This window comes from Acanthaster planci, linkage group LG15 (assembly GCF_054643075.1).
Source record: "Acanthaster planci isolate LZ-2023a linkage group LG15, COTS_SCS, whole genome shotgun sequence".
In the NCBI taxonomy this organism is placed as follows: Eukaryota; Metazoa; Echinodermata; class Asteroidea; order Valvatida; family Acanthasteridae; genus Acanthaster; species Acanthaster planci.
In genome coordinates, this window is record NC_141791.1 from 12,363,369 (window position 1) to 12,387,165 (window position 23,797).

The 23,797-nt window shown below is 43.6% G+C and overlaps 1 protein-coding gene across 6 annotated transcripts in view; it reads left to right on the plus strand.

Moving 5' to 3' along the window:
- Positions 1-23,797, plus strand: part of dmd (dystrophin) — a 173,713-nt gene that overhangs the window by 145,765 nt on the left and 4,151 nt on the right. For all 6 annotated transcript variants that reach the window (XM_087146941.1, XM_087146939.1, XM_087146940.1 and 3 more), the window contains 18 exons: positions 10,939-11,111; positions 13,377-13,533; positions 14,049-14,369; positions 14,898-15,032; positions 15,425-15,650; positions 16,489-16,549; positions 17,031-17,167; positions 17,577-17,784; positions 18,371-18,456; positions 18,981-19,138; positions 19,920-20,126; positions 20,369-20,440; positions 20,959-21,095; positions 21,583-21,651; positions 22,080-22,130; positions 22,302-22,365; positions 22,809-22,900; positions 23,441-23,678. In XM_087146941.1, coding sequence (XP_087003067.1) covers positions 10,939-11,111; positions 13,377-13,533; positions 14,049-14,369; positions 14,898-15,032; positions 15,425-15,650; positions 16,489-16,549; positions 17,031-17,167; positions 17,577-17,784; positions 18,371-18,456; positions 18,981-19,138; positions 19,920-20,126; positions 20,369-20,440; positions 20,959-21,095; positions 21,583-21,651; positions 22,080-22,130; positions 22,302-22,365; positions 22,809-22,900; positions 23,441-23,678 — 2,592 coding nt within the window. The remainder of the gene's footprint in view (positions 1-10,938; positions 11,112-13,376; positions 13,534-14,048; positions 14,370-14,897; positions 15,033-15,424; positions 15,651-16,488; positions 16,550-17,030; positions 17,168-17,576; positions 17,785-18,370; positions 18,457-18,980; positions 19,139-19,919; positions 20,127-20,368; positions 20,441-20,958; positions 21,096-21,582; positions 21,652-22,079; positions 22,131-22,301; positions 22,366-22,808; positions 22,901-23,440; positions 23,679-23,797) is intronic.

Below are 23,797 nucleotides of genomic sequence, written 5' to 3' on the forward strand. Positions count from 1 at the left end.
ATTTTTTCTACTGGGAGTGAGTAAGGATCAGTGTTTCTGCACACACTGGATAAGCCCATCTGCAAAATCTCTCAGAGATTAAAAAAAAAACTGGCAGAAGCTGATTGCTCAACTGATACACTTGACACTCTGGCAGTAGCCACCGATTGAATGCGCAACCTGGAAAACTAGCGGTCTGGTCTTTTGCACAAAGGATGTGTTCCGTGTGTACTCTGCGTGGGCTGCCTACTTGAAACCCAGACCAAATAAAGGCGGAAGATATTTGACACAGAACTGGGAAAAGCCTGTTGAACAGTAGACAGCCGGGTGAAGTGAGGTCTGTAATGTACTTGACGAGGCCCATTTGATGGTTAAACATTGACAGAGGATTTCAGGTCATCTGAATGCTTTTGTGTTCTTCTGTTTTGGGAAGCAGTTCGTTGTAAACTTTGACTCAATGGATCTTGGTCTGTGCTCATTGTAGGCCTATATTAAACTCTGTACAAATTTGATGACAGGTCTACGTCAGCTCGCTAAAATGATTCATGTGCCTGTCTGTTCCGGAGGACATCTCTTCAAAACAGTCATGACATTTGATGGTCTACTCGTCCTTACACATTTATGATGCATTTGTGAATGAGTCTTTGAAAGTGCACATGGAGAGTATGTACATGTACGTTTTGATGTGCCAAAATCTGTGACCCAAAATAGCTAATGAGTTGAATGCTGCACTGTTGGTTCTGGGTAAAGTGCCCCAGGCAGAGCAATTAGGAAACTTTTTAAGTGGATGAAAGAAACCAGAATATCCTTGGAACCAGCTGATTGAATTGAACTTGGGAGGCCACAAATCCCGTCAGCAGCCGACCTCGATTTTCTGCGGTCAATGAGGCACCAAGGACTATTAGACCATACTGTCTGCTCAACGATGGCATGTCAGGCCCGGCATTTTTGTCTTTTTGAACTTTGTGTTCCCAAGAGTCGAGGGCTGCTTTGTGGGCTGCTCTGATCGGATCTGTCAGTCACTGACAGGGCGGCCCAGAGTGCAACATTGTGGGTGAAAGTTGCCGGGGTGTGTGCGTGTGCGAGCCACATGTCTCTGACTGGTTCTGCTGCTACAAGTGGGGCAGTGTTTGGGATAGACTTTTTTCACTCTGATCTGATCGAAGAACCACAAATCTTGCCAGGTTGGCCACTGTCAGCTGAATTTGGGGTAACTCGGCTGACATGAGGGACTGAGGGAGACTGTGCCCGTCTGGACTCACTGCTCGTGTTGTGTCTGGGCCGGATGGAAAGTTAAAGCCTAATTTTTCCTCCTTTTTGGTTGGACTGACTCTGTGGATTTCACTAAAAGTGAACTCAACAGCTGTGCGGAAATGCAAGGGGAGAACACATTGGAACATAACTTCTGAAAGTTTTGTTCTGCTGGAGTGAATGTGCTGACAAACACAAGATAACAACATACAGCAAGGCTTGGAGTGAATCTGGATTTTCTTCCCTGGAATTTTCTTTTGCATCTCCTTCATCCGTAAAATTGTTTCCATGGTTACAGCAAAGATACACTTGATTCTGAGGCATCCCAGGAAAACAGACAGCAAAGAGGAGTGTGTATACGGATTGGATTACTTGGCATGACGACCGCGATCCCGTGCGCGGGGACAATTTCAGCCGGGCCTCGTTGAAGAAGTCTTTTATACAGTGTTCCCCCCACAATCCAGGTCTGTTTGGACTTCAAGCATGTTTGAGCGGAAATCCAAGGAGAGCAAGGAGCCCGTGGAGGGAATCAAATACACCCCCATTACCACCAATTGCTGGGACTGGCAGGGCATTGACCTGGACACTGACTGGGTGAGTGAATTGGGCCGGAAATTGAGAATATTCAACCCAACGTTGTTCATAGTTGTCTTTATGGTCGACGTAGCCATGTGTTCTCTTCAGAGTTACATTTTCCTTTTTTAATAAGCAGTGAGTTTTATTGTGTTTGAAATTGCTCAGCCCTAAATTGGTAGGTTATTTGTTCCCTGTTCTTGACCCTCGTTGTTTTAATTATCATTCTGAAGAATAAAAGCACCATGAACATGTCGTACCACTTGTCACAGCTGTTGTTTAGCCAAACCGTAAAATCTTTTGGTTTCTATCCTGTATTTGGTTTAGTTTCTTCTCTGTTTTGGTGTAACCATGCTAATACTTATGCTCGTATCGAGTTACATGTAGCCTAAAGAGTCTCGAGTGAAAGAAAAGTCAGGTTAAAATTAATGGAATTCACTTCTAAGCATTCCTTCAGACAGTTGATGTCCTTGTGCTCTTACAGGTTGCAGTCAATCAGAATTACACCGATAAAGACCCCTTTCCATCTGCCCGTCAACACTTGCGCCAAGCGTTGCGTATCCGTCAAAATCGCCCCCGGAGTGATTTTGAGGGCCGAATGCGGTGCCAGCGGATTTTGTGTTAATGGAGTCGATTTTTGTGTCCATGAAAATGAAACGCATGAACGCATCATGTACGCAACACACCCTAAAAATGTACATGTGGAAAGCTTGCCTTACTACTCATCTTGAAATTGAAATCACAGTTTCTATCTGTCATGCGTCTGTATTCGGTATTTGTGGGAGTCAGATTGTAGCCAGCTCAGAGTGCATACACATGGAGCTAGTCAAACAACACACACATACATGTTGCCCGGCTCGTCCAAGTAGATTTCGAAACTCTGAGAGAACTGTTTGAATTCTGTGACTGACATGCAGGTTCTGATGTTGACTTAAAAGGTCAGTTTAGTTCGTTGCATACCTAAGTGAGTGTTTAGTTGACTCAACTTACCAGCATATATCACTGCTGGCATTTTATATCTAGCCACATAAAATATATAATTGACTTGGGATACAATTTTTTACTATGACTGGCCCGAGTGACCCTGGTTACCATGATGAGGCAGTCATAAAATATCCAACAATAGGACCAATGTGTAAGTACACTGTAAACGATTGCCGCACATAATTGATGTGTTGTTTCAATTTCGTGACTGTGTAATATGTTATTTGTATTCAGTGGTGTGAGTGTCATATACTCACTGCATGGAATTATTCATGTAGGTCATAGGTCACTTCTTAGGCATATTTTTTTACTGCAAAAGAAAAGCGAACGCTGAAATGGTAGTGGAGTATCAGTGACACTGTGAATGACTGTTGGAAGAAAGAGATGATCAGATCTAGGCACATGGGTGACCTTGGGGTAAGTTTGGCTAACCATTCCCACTTACGTGTATCTTTATCTCATTTAACACTTGTGGAAACAGGCAGGGACTGTAAATGCAGTCCAATTTTGGCCTGGGTGAGATTCGAACCCACCGGTAGATCACAGAGGCAGAAGGCGAGACAGTAGCATCGCCGTGATTTCCATTTCTCACCAACCACAGTGGTTGAGAAAACCTGTATCACACAGTACATAAGGACAGGAGTGAACATTTTAAACATAATGCACGGCTGTGGGCTACAGTTACAATGGCAAGGTCTTCATCAAATGCCATTCCGGCACTTCATTCATTTCCATTGAAATCCGAACAGTACCCCAATTTGTGGAACACAACAAAAGGAGTGTCAATTGGCACAAGGGATCCCCATTCCATAGAGTCCACAACATAAAACAGAGGAAGTGGTCTAGGCTGTCATGGTCGACCTCTAGCAGGCCTGCTGGCATTCATGGTGTGCCCCACGTTCTCCTGGTGTGCACCACGCTCTCCCCATTGCATGTAAAGGTTATTTTGTCAGGAGCTTTGTTTAGTAAACAGAATCAGGAGGGGACAAAGGGATCCAGTGTAAGGATGTGATGAAGCGTGAGGGCGGAGTTATTGTCTGGGGAATCAATACCGCACTTCCATTTCTTGTCACTTCTTGTGTTGTTGGCTTGATCCGGTGTTTATTTATTGATTGGTTTTGGGGGTTTGGTCTGGTACTCCAAAGGGGCTTGTTAGGTAGTAGTATGCATCATGTGGTGGGCTGCTGTTGACTAAGATTGAGTAATGTGGATCAACACTGCTCCGGAATCTACTCGGTGGCCAGATTTGATTTCCTCCTTGATGGTAACTTCTCAAGCCTTCCAAGCAGAGAACCCTGTATTCATGTTACGATCTTCATATCTAATGGAAAAATTTATTATGACTGGACTGTTCCTTCCTCGATCGTACAAAATCTTTCATAACCTGATGGTTTTAAAGGGAACAGGGACGGATAAGATTGATTCTCTCCAGTGCATGGAGTGACACACTTGAAACCAAGAAAAAACTTATTACCATAGTGTAATTCGTCAACCAGAATTAGAAGCCATTACTGCGGGGGTGCAACGCTCGTGGACAGGTGGTACACGCGCGTTGCTTGCCTCCTCGACCAATAGGGTGTCATGATTTGCCAAAATGCACGCGCGCGTCAAGCTGAAGAATGCGCGTGCAAGCGCGGCGCCACCGCAGTTATAGCATCCCCTTGGATTAGTCTATAGTTCACCTTGTACCAGCTGTATTATGTGGTGTTGTTAGCCCTGATGTTGTGTTCTAAGGAAGTATTGATGTGTTATTTGGACAGGTCTATTCTGTTCCATGCTCCATGATGAAAGTAAGGGATGCAGATTCACCTCACACTGGTATGTGCATCTACCTTTGACGAATATAGCATTAGTGTGTAATGTAGACTTTAAATATTCATCTTCATGTGGAGAAAATGTCAGAGCGGTCATACCTGTCACATTTCAGGCTCATCTTCAACGTCTAATGCACACAAATTTACTTCGGGGCTTTTGTCATGGCGTAGTGGACCACACATCATCATTTGACTGAGCCTGCACCGTGGATGATGATACGGCCTAGACTTCCATTTGATGAAATTTATTTGACTGTCTTCTTATGGCAAGTGGTGGGGGGGGGCTGGGGAGACATGAATAGTTCCGGTAGAATGCCAATAATTTCTTTTAATAAATCATGCCAGGGTATTATTTCACTCTTTGATCTGAGTTAACACCCTCCTTGGAAAAAAGAAATAATAATGAAAAGTTACACATCTCTGGAATGGTTCATCTGTCAGCCCAGTTGTCTGGTTTTCCATCCACTACGAGGAATGAACCAATCAATGGTTGAACTCCTGTGTCACTTGGAAATTGTTGGGCAGGAAGATATGGTACTGTGATTAATGGAGCAACTATCCTACCTAGATTGGCTTCATGGGGAGCTTTTTGGCAGGAGGAGAAACTCTCATCTGTTTCCAGCTGTCTTCCTGACTAGCTGACTTTCAATTTGTTTCTTTCGTTTGCCCGGGAGGGAGGTTGCTGTAGGATCCCCGCCGTGATTAGTCTTTATGTCCTCAGTACTATCGTGTGTGAAACCACAGCTGTAAACTTTCCGAGATTTTTTTCAAGCAAGCATCTTGCATTTTGGTTGTGGATTGGAACACTTTTTTTTTGGAACCATGGAATGTACAGTTTCCTTTTGGCACTGCCTTTGTGGTTAAACCTTTGTTATGAAGTATAATTCAATTTGCATTGGGAATTGTTCATTACTTTTTTTCCATTTCCAGCAGAGAAAAGTGTAGAAAACAAAATAACTGTGGTGAATTCAAGTTGTGTGTCGGTGAAACTTTATGGTGAGTTGATATGAAAACTTCTGGTATTTCTTTAACAACATTATCTCTCACCATATTTGGACTCCCCTTTCTAAAAAGTGTGAGAAGACACCAAGAGAAGTTTTACAGGAAAAGCATTTCGATTGAGAATTGGAGGAGGACTGGTGAGTGTACATTCAAAGGTCAAGGATCATCAGTATGAAAGGTCAAGGGTCATGCTGAAAACAAACAGATTCTCCCTGGGAAATTTTCCTCCACCTACAGTTGGTTTACCCTGAGAATCGAACCATGCTAATGTGCCACATGTTGGCTATTGATGACTGTGTATCATGTTGTCTCGCTCAACACCTCTTTTGTTTGGCTTAGCTGCCATCTGACCTTCCTTAGTTCAGGTAGGAACACTCCCGAGGGACTCGAATCTGTTTTATTCTTCCACAAGCGTGGGTTGGAAGGGAGTGTATTGGGGTCCATTGATACCCATGTCAAAGTCTGCGCCTGAGGTATAGATGTATTTCTACACATACAATCAGATCGCATTATGATGAGGAAGTGCTGTGTATTGGCCTAGTCTTTTCATTACTTGTAGATAATGTGACCTATTTATATGGGTACCAAGAATCTGAACATTTTGTATTCATCAGAATACACCTGCATGGATCTGAATTTTGCAAGGAAACCAAAGGAAGACAAGTTTAGATATATCTGTAATTTATTGAACTTCCGTGTCCATTCCATTACATTTAAATTTCCTCGTTTGGAGGAACTGCAAATTCTCTCTCATTAGATAGGTCTCTGTGATGATGTGATCCCATTTATGATAGATCGCTTTAGTATTGGATTTTCTGGATGAAACACCACAAGAAAGTACCCTTATACACCGTGAGGAAGTGGGGCTATTGCACTTGGTACTCCCCCCCCCCGAAATGAAATTGGGCCTACAGGAAGACAACTTGTGACCCCTTTCAGTTGTTTTCCACATCAAAACTCACACAGTTTCAATAATTTCTGGTTAGGCCATTTCCACTTGAACTTGAAGTGGTCAAGAGGCATTCAATTTGTTTCCAAACCAGCTTCACGCCTCCGAGAGGAGAGCAGGATCTTTGGTTCCGCAGCAAGCAGTCCGTTGAGTGAGTGGGAGGGTCAGTTGTGGATGGACTGATGCATTGGCTTCTTACCATTGGAAGGAGGAAGCTGGACTAGTGACTGTTGCTTCAGACCAAGGGTATGCAAGTGGAACCAAACGCCATTTGATGGGATTGGTACCCGAATGATGTCATTTGTTGGGGTCTGCGACTCCGTGCTTGCATCAATCGCCCCATCGTTCTGACTCCTAACAGGTCTGATCACTCAGATGCCTCATTGGTCCAACACTTAAATTTTGTTTATGCTTTTTTTTTAAGTCAGTTGCTTTGTTTATCCAACAGCCAGTATAAATGAATGCAAGCACCACGTCAAATGTCAGAATAGTGCCACTGAGTGTTACAGGTGGAGATTACACATGCTGTGTGGTCCGTAATAGTTCATGTTTTATCTTTGTTGATAAATGAAGCTTGCTTTGTAAGGTCCATATCGCTCCAATGCCTCATAAATCAACTTGGTTCGGACCAAGGAGGCTTTGAAGCTAGAATGAGCCCAAAGCCCGATACCTCATTAGTCTGAAATGATACCTCATTAGTCTAAAATGTCGGACTCATGACACATTAAACTTATGGGATGTTGGACTTAGGACATGACCCCACTTAGTTTTGCATTCATGTGCTCTGTACTGTGAGGTAGCATATTTGGAAAAGCTTCCAACGCTACTTGGAAGGAACTTGAACCTAGGACCTCCTGTTTGCTAGTGCAGTTGTCTCACCAACCAACCACCCAGCTTGCGAGGGCTAGCTTACCTGGTTTAAATGTGACATGTGGCGATGGATATTGGAATATTTTAAAGTTTTGTCAGGGTACTCAACCAGAGGAAGATATGCTGAGGTTGATCTGGAAGTGTGTTGAAAAAATGTTAATGAAGCATTCGCGTGTACTAGTAGATTTGTAAAATTGCTTTGAGTCTGATTTTTAAGATTGCAAGAAAGTTTCAAGTTTTTCTACAAGCAACTGAGAACAGAAAAATGGATCTTCTGATTGGTTGATCCTTGTAAAGTGCAAGACTGGCATTTTTTAAAATCTGGCTCCAGTTATCGTTATGGGCCCTGTGAGACTGAATAGTGTGTCCAAGGTGTTCCCTTCCACAGGTAGTGCTAGTTAAATGCTTCACTTTCATATCAGAAATAACCCCAGCCGCGTCCAGGAAAACCTTGCAAACTTCGTTATCCCAGGACTTCCTCAATTTTCCAAACAGGCATCCATCAGAGGTGCGCCATTGGTTCAGCATCAGCCGCACAGGATGTTGCGTCACAGACGCTCCTGAGTAGAGGGGCGGTCCCTCATGTTATCAGTCCATTCGCAGTGCAGACTCGTGCTGGAACAGCAAAAAGCAGGGCTGAGGGTAGATGACGAACAGCCAGCCATAGGCCGACTATCGCGCCACGTAGTTTTTTATCCTAATGGGCCGCCATCTTGACCGTGCACTCAGCAATGCTCTGTCCTGATGTTGTCGCGAATGCCATACTGATGCAGGGAAAACGTAGCCTACCCAACAAGAGGGTCAGATTTAAGGTAAGGGAGAACATTGTCTCAGCTGAACCCGCTTGGGGTACCCAGGAAGCTGCCATGGCCAACAGCTCTCCGAAATTCTCTTTGTGGGATCGGACTCATGCGCACGTGTGTGCATCATGGTTGAGGAAGGTACAATTTCTGTCTTATCTCTCAGTCAATATGACCACACAGGCTAGTCAGATACAGCGCAGTCCTTCAGTGTGTCAAGCAGTGGTGCAAATTAGTCAGTTCCTGCCTAAAGGGAGCAGCAACATTGTCCCTGTCTGTTGAAGAGGATTTGAAGAATTAGGGACCGTGCGTTGTCGTAAACACATGTACACATGTATTTGTTTTTCTAATAAACAATCTACATGTACATTACACGAGCAGTTATTTAGCCTCACAGGTTTAGTTGTATTTTTTATTGGAAAACAAGGAAGAAGTTTGTGCTTGGATTTTTTTTAACATCTTGCAACAGTTCTTTTTTTTAATTCATCAATTTGTTCAAACAAATTGAAGTCGTACTTGTTCATGTACAGACAAAAGGACTTATATTTAACAAAAAGAAAAGCAAACAAAACTGAGCCCGGGGTTCTCAGATGGAATAAATATTTTTTAAAAGACAGTTATTGCAGAATATGGCAAAACTATTGGTGGTCCAAAACAAGGCCAGAACTGTCTAACACAGATATTGTTCATTGTGAGGATGACCCTATACAGAGTGTGCCAGATCGCTTACCCATGTCAGAGGACACATTCCTTGCATTCTGGCCATTTGGGATCCAACTTACGCACCATAAATCAACCTACAATCCAAACTCCTGCTCCAAGTGTCCACACGGCTGCTTTATTTCTTCTGTAGACTTTTGTTGCCTGTATTAGGGGAGTTCAGTACCACCCAAATGTCTTCTCTTTGTTGTGAGTTACAACATTACAACTGGTTTGGTCTGGGGTTGGTGAACTTCATTTTGTTCGATTGTTACATGCAATTTACATCGGCATTTTTAAAAAATTTTTTTCATTATCTGGCACTCCCTGCATAGATATTTATCCTAATTTTCCCATCATTTAGCATCGTGTGCAAGTTGCTACTGTGTTTTGTGGTGGTGAAGAAATAATTTCAGTGCAACTGGCCATTGGAACGTAACGACCATTATCGCTGCCACCGTAATTGTTGTATTTTTCATCTGGTATTGTGAGAATGGACAAGATTGGTGTACGTTGCCAATGTGATGGCATTTGATCATGCCCTTCTTAAGGCCAATCATGTTGGATGAACATGAAGAAGAACATGAACCAGTTATATTATTGATTGCTGTCTGTCTGTTCACTGTGTTCAGTCAATGAGAAACATGCAGTACCGTCGTCGACGTGGGTGCAGCTTGTTTTTAGTCTCCATTTTGGTGCTTTTCTGTGAATGAAAATTTCATGGGCCATCTCTCAGGCTATCAGTTTGACCCTAAGAGGCTGTTAATATTTCATAACACGGGAGGCATTGTGCATGCCTTGGTGTCACAAGGCGTTCACCCTCGACTGAAAGATGATGTGGGATATTGTTGCTCTGGTGGCTAAATTGTTGGTTGGCACAGCGGACTCCGGTAAACGGTGCTGGTACATCCCACTGTTCTCTTTCCCGTTTCACTGGCGGGTGGGTGTAAGCAGGGTTTAATTTGTCAATCGGAGAAGACCCTAGTATGGCTTAAGGTTCTGCCCACCCGCTGTGGTATGCGGCTGGTGAGGATGGTCAGCCTTCTGACATCAGCAGACAGTTGTCCTGTCGGAGTCGTTTGGCCGCGTCCCTCTTCATCGCCGTGGAGAAAAATGATGCCCGTCCTGCAGATGCTGTAGCCCTGGATGAGGTTGCTTGGAGGAGCAGTTATGCCTTTAAGGGAGCGAGGTGTTTATTCGATACCTAGTTTCCTATGGTCGGACTGGATTTTTCGGTCATGCTCAGAATAAACCTGGTTTTGCAGGAGGTCTTGCAAAGTTTTGAGAAGGTGAGGCCGCCCCCCCCAACATGGCATTCAAGATAGCAAAACGAGAGAGTCAAATCTCGGCTTGAAATTTTACACTCACTTTCCCATTCCTAAACTGAAGTTTCCTTAATTTTTTTACGGTTGTAAGTAATGGTGGTAATGGTTGCATGTTTAAATGTATGGGTCATTTTACAGCCATTGTATTCAGCTTACACTTCCTGCTCCGTCATTTCAGTGATAAATGTGCCTATTAGTTCTGTAATCATGTTAATTTTCACAATATTCACCAATACCTGAAAATTGGCATCCCATCGTTTTGGATGGGAGCATCGGTTGAGGTTTGCACAGCACGTTTGTTGGCATTGCAGGCAGTTTTATCTTTTTCAAGTCCCACACTGGAGTTTTGCACCTGTCTGTTAGAGTCAGTGTCCTGCAGAGTGACTCGGCTAAAGCAATGCAGATTTCTAGTACATGTACTGTATATCTGAGAACTTAATCATGGTAACAGCTATGTTGGTGATACAGGCAAAATCATCTGTGTTTTTCTGGCCTTGAACCATTTTGTTTGTGTCTTTTATCTGATATGAGAGGAGCTCTTGGTAGATGCTTCAGAAGCCCCTTTTGTGTTGAAATGTTTTCCATTTTTAGCAGAATACATGCCTTGTTCAAGCATTCATGCAGCATGCGCTTTCTCCTCTGCCAAGCCACCAGAAAGATCACATCAAACTGTTGTCTCCTCCCATTTGCAGGACCTCCAGGCGGAGATTGAGGCCCACCACAATGTGTTCTCGGCACTCAATGATGCGGGCGGCACACAGCTCAAGAGCGGCGAGTCCAAGGAGGAGACGGAGATGCTGCAGCAGCGGCTGGAGGAGATGAACCGGAGGTGGAGTAAGCTGCAGGGGAAGTCGTCTGAGATCAGGTGGGTGGGCGGTCTCGTCTTGCAAGGGGGCTGGGAAGGGGAGTCTGGTTGGCGCAAGTAGTACATGCACTGTCCTTGCTTTCCCACCTCCGCTGCATGGGTTCGAATCCCGCCTAGGCTGACATGTGGATAGGGCTTCTTTAATGTCAATCGTGATTCTTTTTCAGTCAATACCCGATTCTGTGAGTTTCTCTGGAATACTTACCTGTGATGTTTTCTTCCCCACCTCTAAAATGGAATATTTGTGCATTGTTTTCTGCCAAAGGGTCTTAACCCTAACACTCCTCAGTCCTCCAACAGGTGAAGGATTGAGGAGGGTTAGGGTTAAGGAAGAAGAGTTTATTGGGAACTGATACGGCTACCCTAGCTGGGTGAATGCTTAATGAAAAGAAGTCCATAAATACTAATTTCTCTAGGCTTGCATGGAGTTGTGGGGACCATCGTTTCTGGAGGGCTTATATCCCTTGTTGATGGCCTCTGACTTGATCCGACCAAAATTGCTGATTTTAGTATTTTAGAATTATTTAGAGAAAATTTAGGGAAATAACTTTAACCCTCCAGGTGACATACAATCACTGGATGTTTTCTGGGTTTGGCAAACGCAAGGTGAAAAGGCCCAAAGTTGCATCCTGAAATCACTTGTCTGTTTTTATTTCCCATAAATTTGGTAAGGTATGTCATGAATTTTGTAAGATGTTCCAACTCATATATCCTAGAAGCCTGAATCACCTGTCTGTGTAACTATTTTCCCCCCATTTTGCTCTGTGGAATCACTTGTGAAAATGCCAAATGTTGTTTCTGTGAGTCAGCCTACAGAAACAGTTTGGAATCATTCTTTTATAGGAAGAAATGCCAGGGAGGCTGGTTTTGGAAGGAGAAAAAGTTGTTAAATTCCTGCGATTAAATGTGTCATGAGAAACATCTGTGCTCTGTTTCTAGAGTTGGTTGGTTACAGATGTTGTGACATTTCTATTTTGGAGTCAAAAAAAATTCCATTCCAAGCCGTGCAGTTATTTTTGTCTGTCTTTTTCTTTTAAACGCCGGGATAAATATTATGAGATGATCTTTGACCATCTCTGTTCTGCTTGTTGTCCATTTGGATGAATTCACAGACTTCTGAGTGAGGAATTTCTCAACAAGATGCCCCCATTTCGCTGATTGCTGGAGCACTAGAGACCTGGCTATATTTGAGCATATGGTAGAAACCATCCCCAAACAATTACAGAAACATTTTAGGAATCTGGGTCTTGTTAAATTGCTTGTCAGAGTCGAAGTAATGGCCAAAAAATGAGCAGCCTGCTGTGTCTCTTTAACTGCAGTCTGTTTCATGCGTGACCCTCTGCCTGCCTTTTGTTGTGGAACAGGACTCTGTTAATATTAATGTAGTTCATTTAGTTTTTGGAAACACGAGTTTCTAAACTGTCGAGGCTTTTCTGTAATTATATTATTTTTATATTATTAAACAGAAGTTGTCATGTGCCTGGCAGAAGGTTGTAAATGTGCTTATGCCCTTTTGCCTGGAAGCATGATCACAGTAGAAAAAATGTTGCCGGTAAAAGGGTGTAAGAAAGACACTCTCTTTATTTAGTAAAAACGGAAAAAAATTTACCACAAAATCAACACAGGCTTTGCAAAAATCAACCTTTGAAGAACTTATCAAATGACTTGGGAAATGTTTTAGAACTGTATGCAAAGAAATCTTTATGTTTCATTAAAATAAAATAATTGCATACATACGTCCTTTTGCCGGGAACAAAAATTTTATGCTTCCCGGCAAAAGGTCGTTAGCACTTATGACTTTTTTCCGTGCACAAAACGAAGTGGAATCAGGATTATAACATGTTCGTAGCAATTTTTCCTCTTTTAGTCAAATACTGTCTTTCTTGGCAATTAACTGTTTTCATGGTTTCACTTTACTCTTTCATTAATCTTGCATATTTACCCGATACTTCACACTCCACTTTCTTTTTACTGTGGATTTTTCTTTGTAATGTAATGTGTTGTGTTCAGTTTTCAGTGTTTTAAATAGCCAGAAATGGCCAAGTGGACAAATTGCTTGGCAGATTTCTGTGCTAAGCAAAAGGTCAGCAGAGAACCGTTGAACAGTAATGTCAATCACACAGGAATTTGGCTGGTAACCTGTGTTTGTGAAGCAGAACTTCGCCAGACTTGGTACATTTGTACCCGAAGTACATGTAGCTTGTCTCGGCTGTTGTGTGGCGGTGCTCTCTCTTGTATCAAGCAGTACCATCTCTTCTTTCCTAGACGGCGGCTGGAGGCCAATGCAGAGGAGTGGAGCACCCTCCTAAAGGCCTTCCAAGACCTCCTGGAGTGGATCCGCTCAAAGGAGGAGGAGCTCACCTCCAAGAAGCCGGTGGGAGGGGACTACAACTCAGTACAGCAGCAGAACGAAGATCACAAAGTGAGTTGAATTTCTCTGGGTGATCTCCATAGTATCTTTGCATCCACGGATGCTGTGCCTCACTTAGGGTAATAATGTACAAGTAATGAATGTGTGCAATTGTAAGAATAATTTCATGAGGTGACAGATGTAATGATAATATCATGTTTTGGAGCTGAGAGGAATGTAACATTCAAACTGTCACCGAATGAAATTGTTCTTTCTGTTGCACTTGTAAACATTCATTTTTTTTCCAAATACATGCATATCCTAAGTGAGTCAGAGGTTTTAGCGAAGCAAAGATTAACCCTTTACCTTGACCACTTTTCAGAGCGGAGGATTTTACATGATTGAAGAAGGTACGGGCACTTTGCCGTTACTTCCGATGGCTTTTGATGCTCCTGGTTTTTTGAAGTTACTCATGCCGTTGGTTTAGTGCGTAGAGGAGAATTTAGGATGATTGAGGAAGGTTCTCGGCAAGCACGCTAGCAGAGTTTGGAGTGAAGCCAACTTTTTGCCAACTTGACATTTATCAGGTCTTCAAGAGCCAGCTGGAGGAGAAGCGACCCACCATGGAAAGGAACATCCAGATGGGCCGTCTCTACCTGACGGAGCACGGTGCTGCCGTCACCTCGGCAGCTGACAGCAGCAGCAGCGAGGCAGTCACCCTCAGCTCACGGGGCAGCGACGACGCAAGCAGCCTGGACCGCGAGCCCGAGCCGGCCTCCTCAGCCGAGGACCAGGCCCGGCAGATCGTCCAGAGCCTGCGGCTGAGCCTGGCCGGCCTGCAAGAGAGGTGGGCCCAGCTCAACGGCAGGTCGGAGCACTGGCAGAAGAGACTGGACGATGTCCTGGCGGTCAGTCTCCAGTTGTGTTTTTTTTAAACCTTTTGTGACCTTCCTCATTGAGTATTCCAATATGGATAATCAGAACGTGGCCCAACCTTGCAAAATGACTCAGGTTTTCACCCACATGATTTGAATTTCGTCTAAGTGGTACCTGGAAACGGTTTGCGCTTTCTTCTATAAACTTTAACAAACTTACTGGGAAAAAATTGTCTTCAGACTCATGTTGTGGGATCCAGTCACAAACTGAATTATTTGATTGAGTAAACCCTACCCCTATCCCATCCGCCTTAGCAAAAGTAGTTTAATGTCATGCTGGAAACTATACAGACTTGATTGGAAATGATGGTTTTAACTTTAGGAAGTGAAATTGAGGTAACTATATCTTGCTTGCTCTTGTTTTGTCGTAAGGTTTCACATTTGTATTGCAGTGATTTTAACATAAAGCACGAAATTTTTGTTTCTGTTTTCCCCATAAGGGAGTGTGTTGTTTGAAATTGAAAAGACATTTTGTCTGTTTAAAATTGTTTTAATTTGTAGAAAATGCTTGGACTCCACCAAACAATGGACGAGCTGAATGCCAAGCTGCATGAGGCAGAGTCCTTAAAGTCAAGATGGCGGATGGTCGGTGATCTGACCATTGACAGCCTTCCGCAGCATATCGAAGAAGTCAAGGTATGGAACCGGAAGTCCGAATTAGAAAGAGAGACGAGAGACCTGGCCTGATATTGTAAAACTATTTAACTGGACGAGTTACGAGGAGATTCTCCTACTAAAAAAAGTGTTTTTGTCACAACCATTGAACTCCCTCATTTGCATTTTATGGAACTTTCTCTGTTCTGATAAAAAGTTCAAACCAAATTAAATCCAAGCTTTGTATCTCTGTTAGAAGAATAAACTTAAATGCATCATAGGCTGCCCCTGAATCTAGAGCCAGGAGTTTGCCTATTCCAGCCATGCAGGAACCAGCTGACAATAGCCGTGGCAATGAAAAGCTTGCTCGTGAAACAGCCTTTAGAACTTGGAAACAATTGAGTCTTTTCCCTCTCTGTTTCCCCCCCCCCCAGCGGTTCCAGGAGAGGATAGCGCCCGTCCAGCGGGATGTGGACCACCTCTCCCAGCTTGCGGCCCAGTTCCCGCCGGCCGCCGTCACCCTGAGCACCGTCAACCAGAGCCGGCTGGAGGACCTGTACAAGCGCTGGAAGATGCTGCAGATATCGGTGGAGGAGAGGGGCAAACTGCTAAACGAGGCCCTGCGGGACTTTGGACCTCAGTCCCAACACTTCCTCAGAGGTTGGTCGTCACTGAAACTTCATTAACAAGGATTTACAAATCATTAGAAACGTCATGCGAGAGGACACATTTGAAAAGAGCAAAACATTTGGCTAAGTCCAGTGGGACTGGAACCTATAACGTTCTCTTCAGGAGTGGAGAAATCTTCTCAGCTGGAGAGTTAAAACTTGTTAAGGTCATCTGGCTCATTGAAATCCGATATACACATAAGAGCAGTGTCCATCTCCTATTTACTATTGTACCTTGATAGGATATTGAGCTTGGAAACTTTCAATATTTTGTTGTCAGAAAAATAGATAATTCCATTCTGCTGATGAAACTAAGGATTTCTGAGAAAATGTCATCAGCATTACTGTAGTTTATAAACAAGACACCAATGGAGAATTTCTCTCATGTTAACACAGCCTATATATAAATAGTGCACATATTTCTTCTGATATTGTAGAGCAAGGAAACCGTATTAATTCATGGTCTTTTTCAAGATCCAATGAGTCTCTGTTTTATTTCTGGCAGAAATCCGACCCGCTCTGCATCAATTGGAACTCATTAATTTCATTTTGTGAGGGACATAGTATGTGGAATAGTCCGTGTAATGTAAGCAAATGACACCCAGTCCCCAAAGTCTGGATATCACATCCTGTCACCACCCTGAGAGGGCTCATAAACCTGCAGATTTTCACTTTATTGAGAATCAAGCAGGTGTAATTAAAAAGACCACCCAAATGGACGGGTGCAAGTTGGCCCCAAGTTGTTGCCGTTGACCTACATAAAATCATGATTTGTAGTTCCTCCGGGACCATTAAAAAAAATTGATTGGGCTTGTTTGGTTGACTTGCAGTGTCAGTTCAGCACCCGTGGGAGAGGGCAGTAGCCGGTAACAAAGTCCCCTATTACATCAAGTAAGTAATCTCCACCACCACTAATGATGCAGTAAGCAGGAAGAAACTTCCTTAGCAAATTTTGGTTTCCGACGGTTCTGACATGGCACATATTGAAGGCACTGGTTATGGCTGCAGCCACTCCCAATAGATCTGTGCGTTACTTTCGGCAGCGGCCTGTTGATTTGGACACAGCCCTAAGCAAGTATCATTCCAGAAATAAGTGATCCTGCTAAGCAGATTTGTGCGTAGAGTAGCTCTGTGAAGTTGACCCTGGTCCAAATTATATCGTTGAGTTGCTTAGCAGAAAATATTGCTCAGCAGTTTTTTGGCTGAGCAGAAGACATTAGAGAACCAATCACAATATGCATAGCACAACGTTGGGTCCATTCACTTAGTGCTTAGTAAAAGGTACATGCGCTGAGCAAATTCTTTGCGTGTTTGGGAATTGGCCTAAGGGTCCCTAGTAATTGTACTTGTTTTTTTTTTTGCTTAACTTCAGCCACGCAACAGAGACAACTCACTGGGATCATCCCAAGATGACAGAGCTCTTCCAGTCATTAGGTGAGCTGAACGCCGTCAAGTTCTCAGCTTACAGGACTGCCATGAAGCTGAGGAAACTCCAGAAAGCCCTTTGCTGTAAGTACCCCCCCAAAAAAAATCCTTGGAGTAATACCCAAAAACCTCACTGACAAACATCATTCTCAACTGGTGACATCTTAATTCACATAAATTTGCATTCGCACCCACAACACCACAGATTTTGACTACCATCAGGTTAGTTGCGGTTTTCAAACTCTACCAGTTGTTTTGAGATTCCACACTGTGACTAAGACTTCATTGGCTGATATCTGAATTTAGACTTTTTATGTCATGCCAATCAAGGCATTATTATTTTAAAAGGACGATTGAATTGATATCTTGAGCTGCTAAAACTACGATGTAACGAAGTGATTCAGTTCATCATATGTCAGTTCGTTCTTGATCTGATAAGTTGATTTTTTTTTGCTGTATTGCATGTCTTTCTCTTCATTTATTTCCTCCTCAGTTGATCTGCTGAGCATGAACAGTGCCGACCGGATCTTCCAGCAGCACGACATCCTGGCTTCCTGCACTGACCGCACGCTGGACGTCAATGAGATCATCACCTTCCTGACTATTGTGTATGAGGCCATTGCGGTGGACCATCCGACATTGGTCGTGGTGCCGCAGTGCGTGGACATGTGCCTCAACTGGCTCCTCAACGTCTACGACACGTAAGTGGCGGCGTCCGCATCTCTGCGAACTTGCGCGTTGTTCCTGTCAAGCCTCAGCCTACAGACAGACAGACAGAAATTTCAAGCATTCCTTGCAGCGTTGGAGTCAAGTCCGTCACAAGTCCTTTCTCAAGTCCAGTCACAAGAGTGCTTTCGTCTCAGTCCATTTGAATAGCTTGTGACTTGGCTTAAGATGGGATGACTTGTGATGGACTTACAGAGACTCGCAGGGACTTGTGATGGACTCAAATACATCACAGATTCCTTGGTTGCATTACTCCAGATAGTGTGCAGATAAAATCGTACAGTCATGCTTTACTTCTGCTCTACCTCTGTGCAGAGAGTATTGTGCTTTCTGGTGTATAACTCCTTCGTGTAGACCCAGTACAGTTACTCATGACCGAGGACAAAAGACTGACCTCCAAGGACGGGGAAACACCCTATGTTTCGTTTGTGTTCCGTCCTCTGTGGTGAGGTAAACACATACTTGTATGAATGCGGGGTGTGTCCGTTGTGGTCCACTTTGACTCTCCCACACTTACGGCTTCTGTGCAGACCTCTAACAATCTCCTTGTCTTCCCTGCAGGGTGCGCAGTGGCCGCATCAGGGCGCTCTCCTTCAAACTGGCCATCATCATCCTCAGTAAGGCTCACCTTGAAGACAAATACAGATGTAAGTTAAACCAAACATTTATTCCTAGCGTAACCTCGGAGCCATTTTTATATGAAGGACATTGTTTCCTTGCAAGTGGCTTCATGCTAAAAAAAAACAAGGTAGAGGAAGTTGGTGTTTTGTAGAGAAAAATAATTGCAAAGTTTTGCTTTCCTTGGTACAGCTGCCTACTTTAGAACACGTCTTCTTTACTGAAAACAGGCATTTGGCAAAACGGAAAGAGTTCCATATACGGGCATCATTTGGCACCTGTGAACAAACCCTCTGAGACTGGTCTGAAAAATTTTAGGTGTTTTCTAAGGAAATTTTCCTTGTTTAACTTGACATTTTAGAAATGTTATCGCTTTCTTATGGCTGATATACCACTGTAGGGAAAAATGTGTGATGTCTGTGAATAGAATTTCTCTCGGCCAAATCATGAGATACAGCCTGTCTGTATGGTTACTTTACATGTCTTATCCAATCAGTCCAAGATCTCTTTCAGTGAAGGGCCAACCTTTTCTTGTCTTGTTATCTGTGTTCAGATATCATCCGGTGTGTGGCCAACAACAGCGGTTTCATTGACCAGCGAGGCCTGGGCCTCCTGCTTCATGACTGCATCCAGATACCGCGGCAGCTGGGGGAGGTGGCGTCCTTTGGCGGCAGCAACATCGAACCCAGCGTGCGCAGCTGCTTCAACATGGTAGGCTATGATTTCTCCCTCGGAAGCAAAGACAGCATGTCCTATTTCCTATATGCTTTGCTTGCGAAATGAAATATTTGTCGTGATTGAGTGAACCAGTGGTTTCTTCATACTCGGCTTCATTCACGTTCTTTTCCAAGGCTGGCAATTTTGTTTAAGTACAGCTTGGAGCAATTAGAAAGTTGTGTGTGAGACCTTTGGCTTTTTCTGAGGAAACATGGCATAAAAGGCTAGGACTGAAGTCTGAGTCCTGTGGTTTTCACCAGTATCAGACTCTGTGTCCAGACACCCCTCTTTCTATTTGTTTTGGGGCTCGATTCTACCACCTACTATCGGTGGTACCTACCTGTACCACTGATGTGGAACATGCAAAGTAGATGTGTTCTCTGAGAAGACTCCACGATGATATAGCTCATGCAATCCACTTTAAACTAGAGTGTGTGTACTACGCTTCAATTTGGGCAAGATTGGTAGCTCGGTACATTTTGTGGATTGCATTGGGGTCTTTGTCAGTCGATTCTGTTGGAAATCTTAAGACTTAATTTTCTCTTTTCAAAATCAGCGTGGATCCAGAGCTATGTACTCGAAAGATAAAGTGATTGTTTAATGATGGTAGGATCAACAGAGAGTATGACGAGATCGAGGGGTAGAGCAGTGATCATTTGATCCTGCAAAGCCCGACCCGTCTACAGAACTGTAACTGACTGAGTTCGGGTACATGTACATGACTTTGTCAACGCCCAGTCTGACGATTTTCTTGTTTTGTTTGTGTCCCGTTCAGAGCGGTGGCAAGTCCCACATTGAGCCGCCTCAGTTCCTGGCCTGGATGAAGCTGGAGCCCCAGTCCATGGTCTGGATGCCCGTCTTGCACCGCATGGCGGCCGGCGAGACGGCCAAGCACCAGGCCAAGTGCAACGTCTGCAAGGAGTTCCCCATCGTCGGGTTGCGGTATCGCTGCCTCAAGTGCTTCAACTTTGACATGTGTCAGGTTGGTACCCAGTTATCATTGGTTGGATGTAATAAAGCCCATTTTTGGGGTGGTGTTGAAACAGCACCTTACCATTTATTGGGTGGAAAAGAAAATCACATCTTGTTTTGTTCTTACACGGAAGTTTTACACCCACTAGTGTCCAGATTGATATTTGAAGGCACATTTCCGTACCTCCTTCCTTACAAAAGCTGTTTGTTGACGTTAATCTGCTCTTGCCTTCTTTGGTTTCTGACTTTCAGAACTGCTTCTTCTCAGGCCGGGTGTCGAAAAATCACAAGCACTCCCATCCTATGCAGGAGTACTGCACAACAGTAAGTTACATGTCAGTTGCATGTCACGACTAGCTGGATTGGAACCCTAGACTTTCAGAACTTGCAGGACTAGTACTTTACCTGCTGAGCTGTGCAGCACTGGGTTTGGATGCATCCAAAAGTTACGGCTATGGCTGTCGATAGTACCTGTGCTTGTGAAAACCACTAGCTTGCGGCTGCGGCCACTTCCCATAGGTGCACTTGTTGTCCCCAGCCAAAGCCAGTCAGTTTGGACGTGGCTTTAGAGATCCACTAATAAGCCTGTTGCAGCTTGTACTTGGTAATAGTCCCTTTCACGTGGCAAGGAACCATTGAAAAACATGTAGTGCAACCCCTATGTTTGTCAGTGTCTTCGATGGGCTGCTTGGAAGACTCGGGGGACTGGACGTAATTTATTTTTATGTGACTTTAGCACTGAACTTTCATATGTGAATGAGCTGTTGAAATCTTAGAAATACCTGTGTTTCACTTGTTTAGTTATGTTAAGAATTGTGTCGTGATTTGCGTCTCCTTTGCAGACTACCTCGGGAGAAGACGTGAGGGACTTTGCTAAAGTTGTGCGGAACAAGTTCAAATCCAAGCATTACTACCAGAAACATCCACGGGTGGGCTACCTGCCCGTTCAGTCAGTACTAGAAGGGGATGACCTGGAATCGTAAGTGGCTCATGGACTTCCCCCCTCCATCCTCCTCCCTCTGACTCTGCCCCCAAAAATGACGGAGGAGCTTCGATTGAAATTTTGCCAGGGAGAGACTGGAAATGATCAAGTCCTTACATTAAAGATTCGCCCCCATTTTGTTGGTAGCAATGCGACAACAACGAATGCACTTCCCAGTTATTCCTGAACCAGCGAAGTGTATATCCTACCAAAGGAGCCTCAGTTTTCACGAAAGTTGAGCCCTCTCTTGGTCCCGCACAGTGCCCATAGAGTCTGTCACATGCTGGTATTATAAAGAGAACAAAGGATCATTACAACCTTTCAATTCACCACCACCAACAACAACCTATTCAGATGTGCATGGAATTTGGCACGATAAAGACAATTAACTCAGCTTTCAACATCACTCTTGATAACAGTGCATGAATCATTAGGTAAACCTTTTGCATTTTGCTTCTTTTCTTTTGTCCGTTGCCATGTGCAGACCTGTGACATCACCACAGCAGATGGCCAATCAGGACATGCATACCAGATTAGAACTGTATGCCAGCAGGTGAATGAAGCATTACTTTGACTTAGATTAGGCATAGTATCAGCAACTTTAGTTGGCTTCGTTTTTGTTTTGTTTTTTAATAATGGTACATCATCAACAAATTGCATTTTGCTTTAACTGGTCGGAATTAACTTGTAACTTTAAAAAAATTTTTTAGCCGTTATGATCTTTGAAGATTTTCATTGAGGATTTGGTGATTTAAAAAAACTGAAAAAAGGTAGAGCCTAATCAGTATTACTCACCATATGGCTTTGATTTCCCTGAAAAGTTTAAAAGTACAGTGAAGATGCCCTTTTTTTCTGCAAAGTGGTAGATGTTAGAGGTTCCAGGAAAGTTTCCAGCTGAACATTATAAGGGCTCATATCCAACATGGAAATAAACAATATCTAAATTTTTTTCTCAATTTTTACGTGTTTTGATAATTTCAGGTTAGCTGAGGTGGAACAGCACGGGTCCTTTCTGACACCATCCCCCGACTTGTAAGTTTTGGCAGAAATTGTGTCTGTTGCTTTTGGGAAGAGGTACCTGTTACTTCAAAGTTGAGTTGAGAAATGGGTCAAGAAAACATTACCCGAAAGTATCATTTGTTCGTTTGGAAGAATTAAATGTTTAGAACGTAGTTTGTAATTCTGTGATTATAACTCTCGTAGGGATGATGAGCACCAGTTGATTGCACAGTACTGCCAGAGCTTAGGAGGGGACATGTCTTCTGTGGTAAGCATCGACGCCATGAAATGATGTCATGGAAGAATTGAACTTTTTTACAGTACAAAGTACAAAAATTTACACAGCACAAAAAAGAATTTCTGTTCTGATAGACTCGATTGAGAGGCAAAGCACTCCATGCACCTGATGTAATTGGAAAGGATCCTTGCATATTGAAGCTTTCCGAGATGAACCTGTTGCCAGAAAACAGTCAGATTTTATTTTCCAAGTGGTGTTGTTAGAAAATGTTGTCACTGTATCAGAGATGCTTTTACAGAAGGCTGAACAGTTATCAGAAACAAAAATTCATTGCGATCACAAAACGACCAGAAGAGATGGTTGACTTGTCAATGAGTTGGTTGTGAAAGCATTCCTTCCTAATCCTTTCTGTTTGACGACATGGTCAGGGTTTTTGGCATTTATCGGCTGCTTTTTCCCCCTTCTCATTTCAGCCGCGGAGCCCTGCTCAAATAGTTGTAGCCATTGAATCTGAACAGAGGGGTGAACTAGAAAACCAAATTCTCATCTTGGAAGAAGAGAACAGGTAAGGAGAATTTGCCATGGAGCCTATGGTATCGCACAGGCAACCAAACCAGATTCTCTTAAAGAAGTGCACATCAGTATGCAAAAGTTATTTTTTCACTCATTCTGCTGACTGAAAAAGATTACCAAGTGACCTTAAGAAACATGGCTGTGTCTGAAGTACATAAAAAAGATCGGAAACTGTGATACGTTACTATAATTCTCCTGTGAACCTGATAGAAAGTAGCACCTTACTTAATCCTGAAATCCCTGAACTTGTGTACTGTTGAAATTTTGTGACTTATTGCCTTGTTGCATTGTAAAATGTCTTTGTTGGAAGGGATTTTAATTCATCTACATAATGGACTTTTTACTAGGCATCATTTGGTGTTAAGAAGACTAAATTCAAGTAAACGTATATATGTGAAAGGAAAACAAGCAGTGTAAATAATCATAACCAGATCATCTTTTTGGCTTTCTTTTGAGGAGAAGCTGAAACTTTTCTCTAGAATCTCTCCAGTGTCAATGACTTTGCCTCGATGTTGATGCTTTGTCCTCGCAGGACTCTCTTGGTAGAGCTGGACCGGCTGCACGCCCTGCGGCGCGACGACCACACCCGGGCGGAGGTGAGCTCAGAGGAGGACTATCATCACTCGCCGGGCCGGGACACGGAGCTGGTGGCAGAGGCCAAGCTCCTGCGGCAGCACAAGGGCCGCCTGGAGGCCCGCATGCAGATCCTGGAGGACCACAACCGGCAGCTGGAGGCTCAACTGCAACGGCTCAGGCAACTCCTGGAACAGGTTAGGGAGAGGGAGGGAGGATCCTTGTCTTTCTTCTCACACCGAGGGAACCAAGGATTAAGATGGGGACTCGGCACCAGCATGGTAGTGCTGCGGTACCACCAGTACCCACTGAAAAA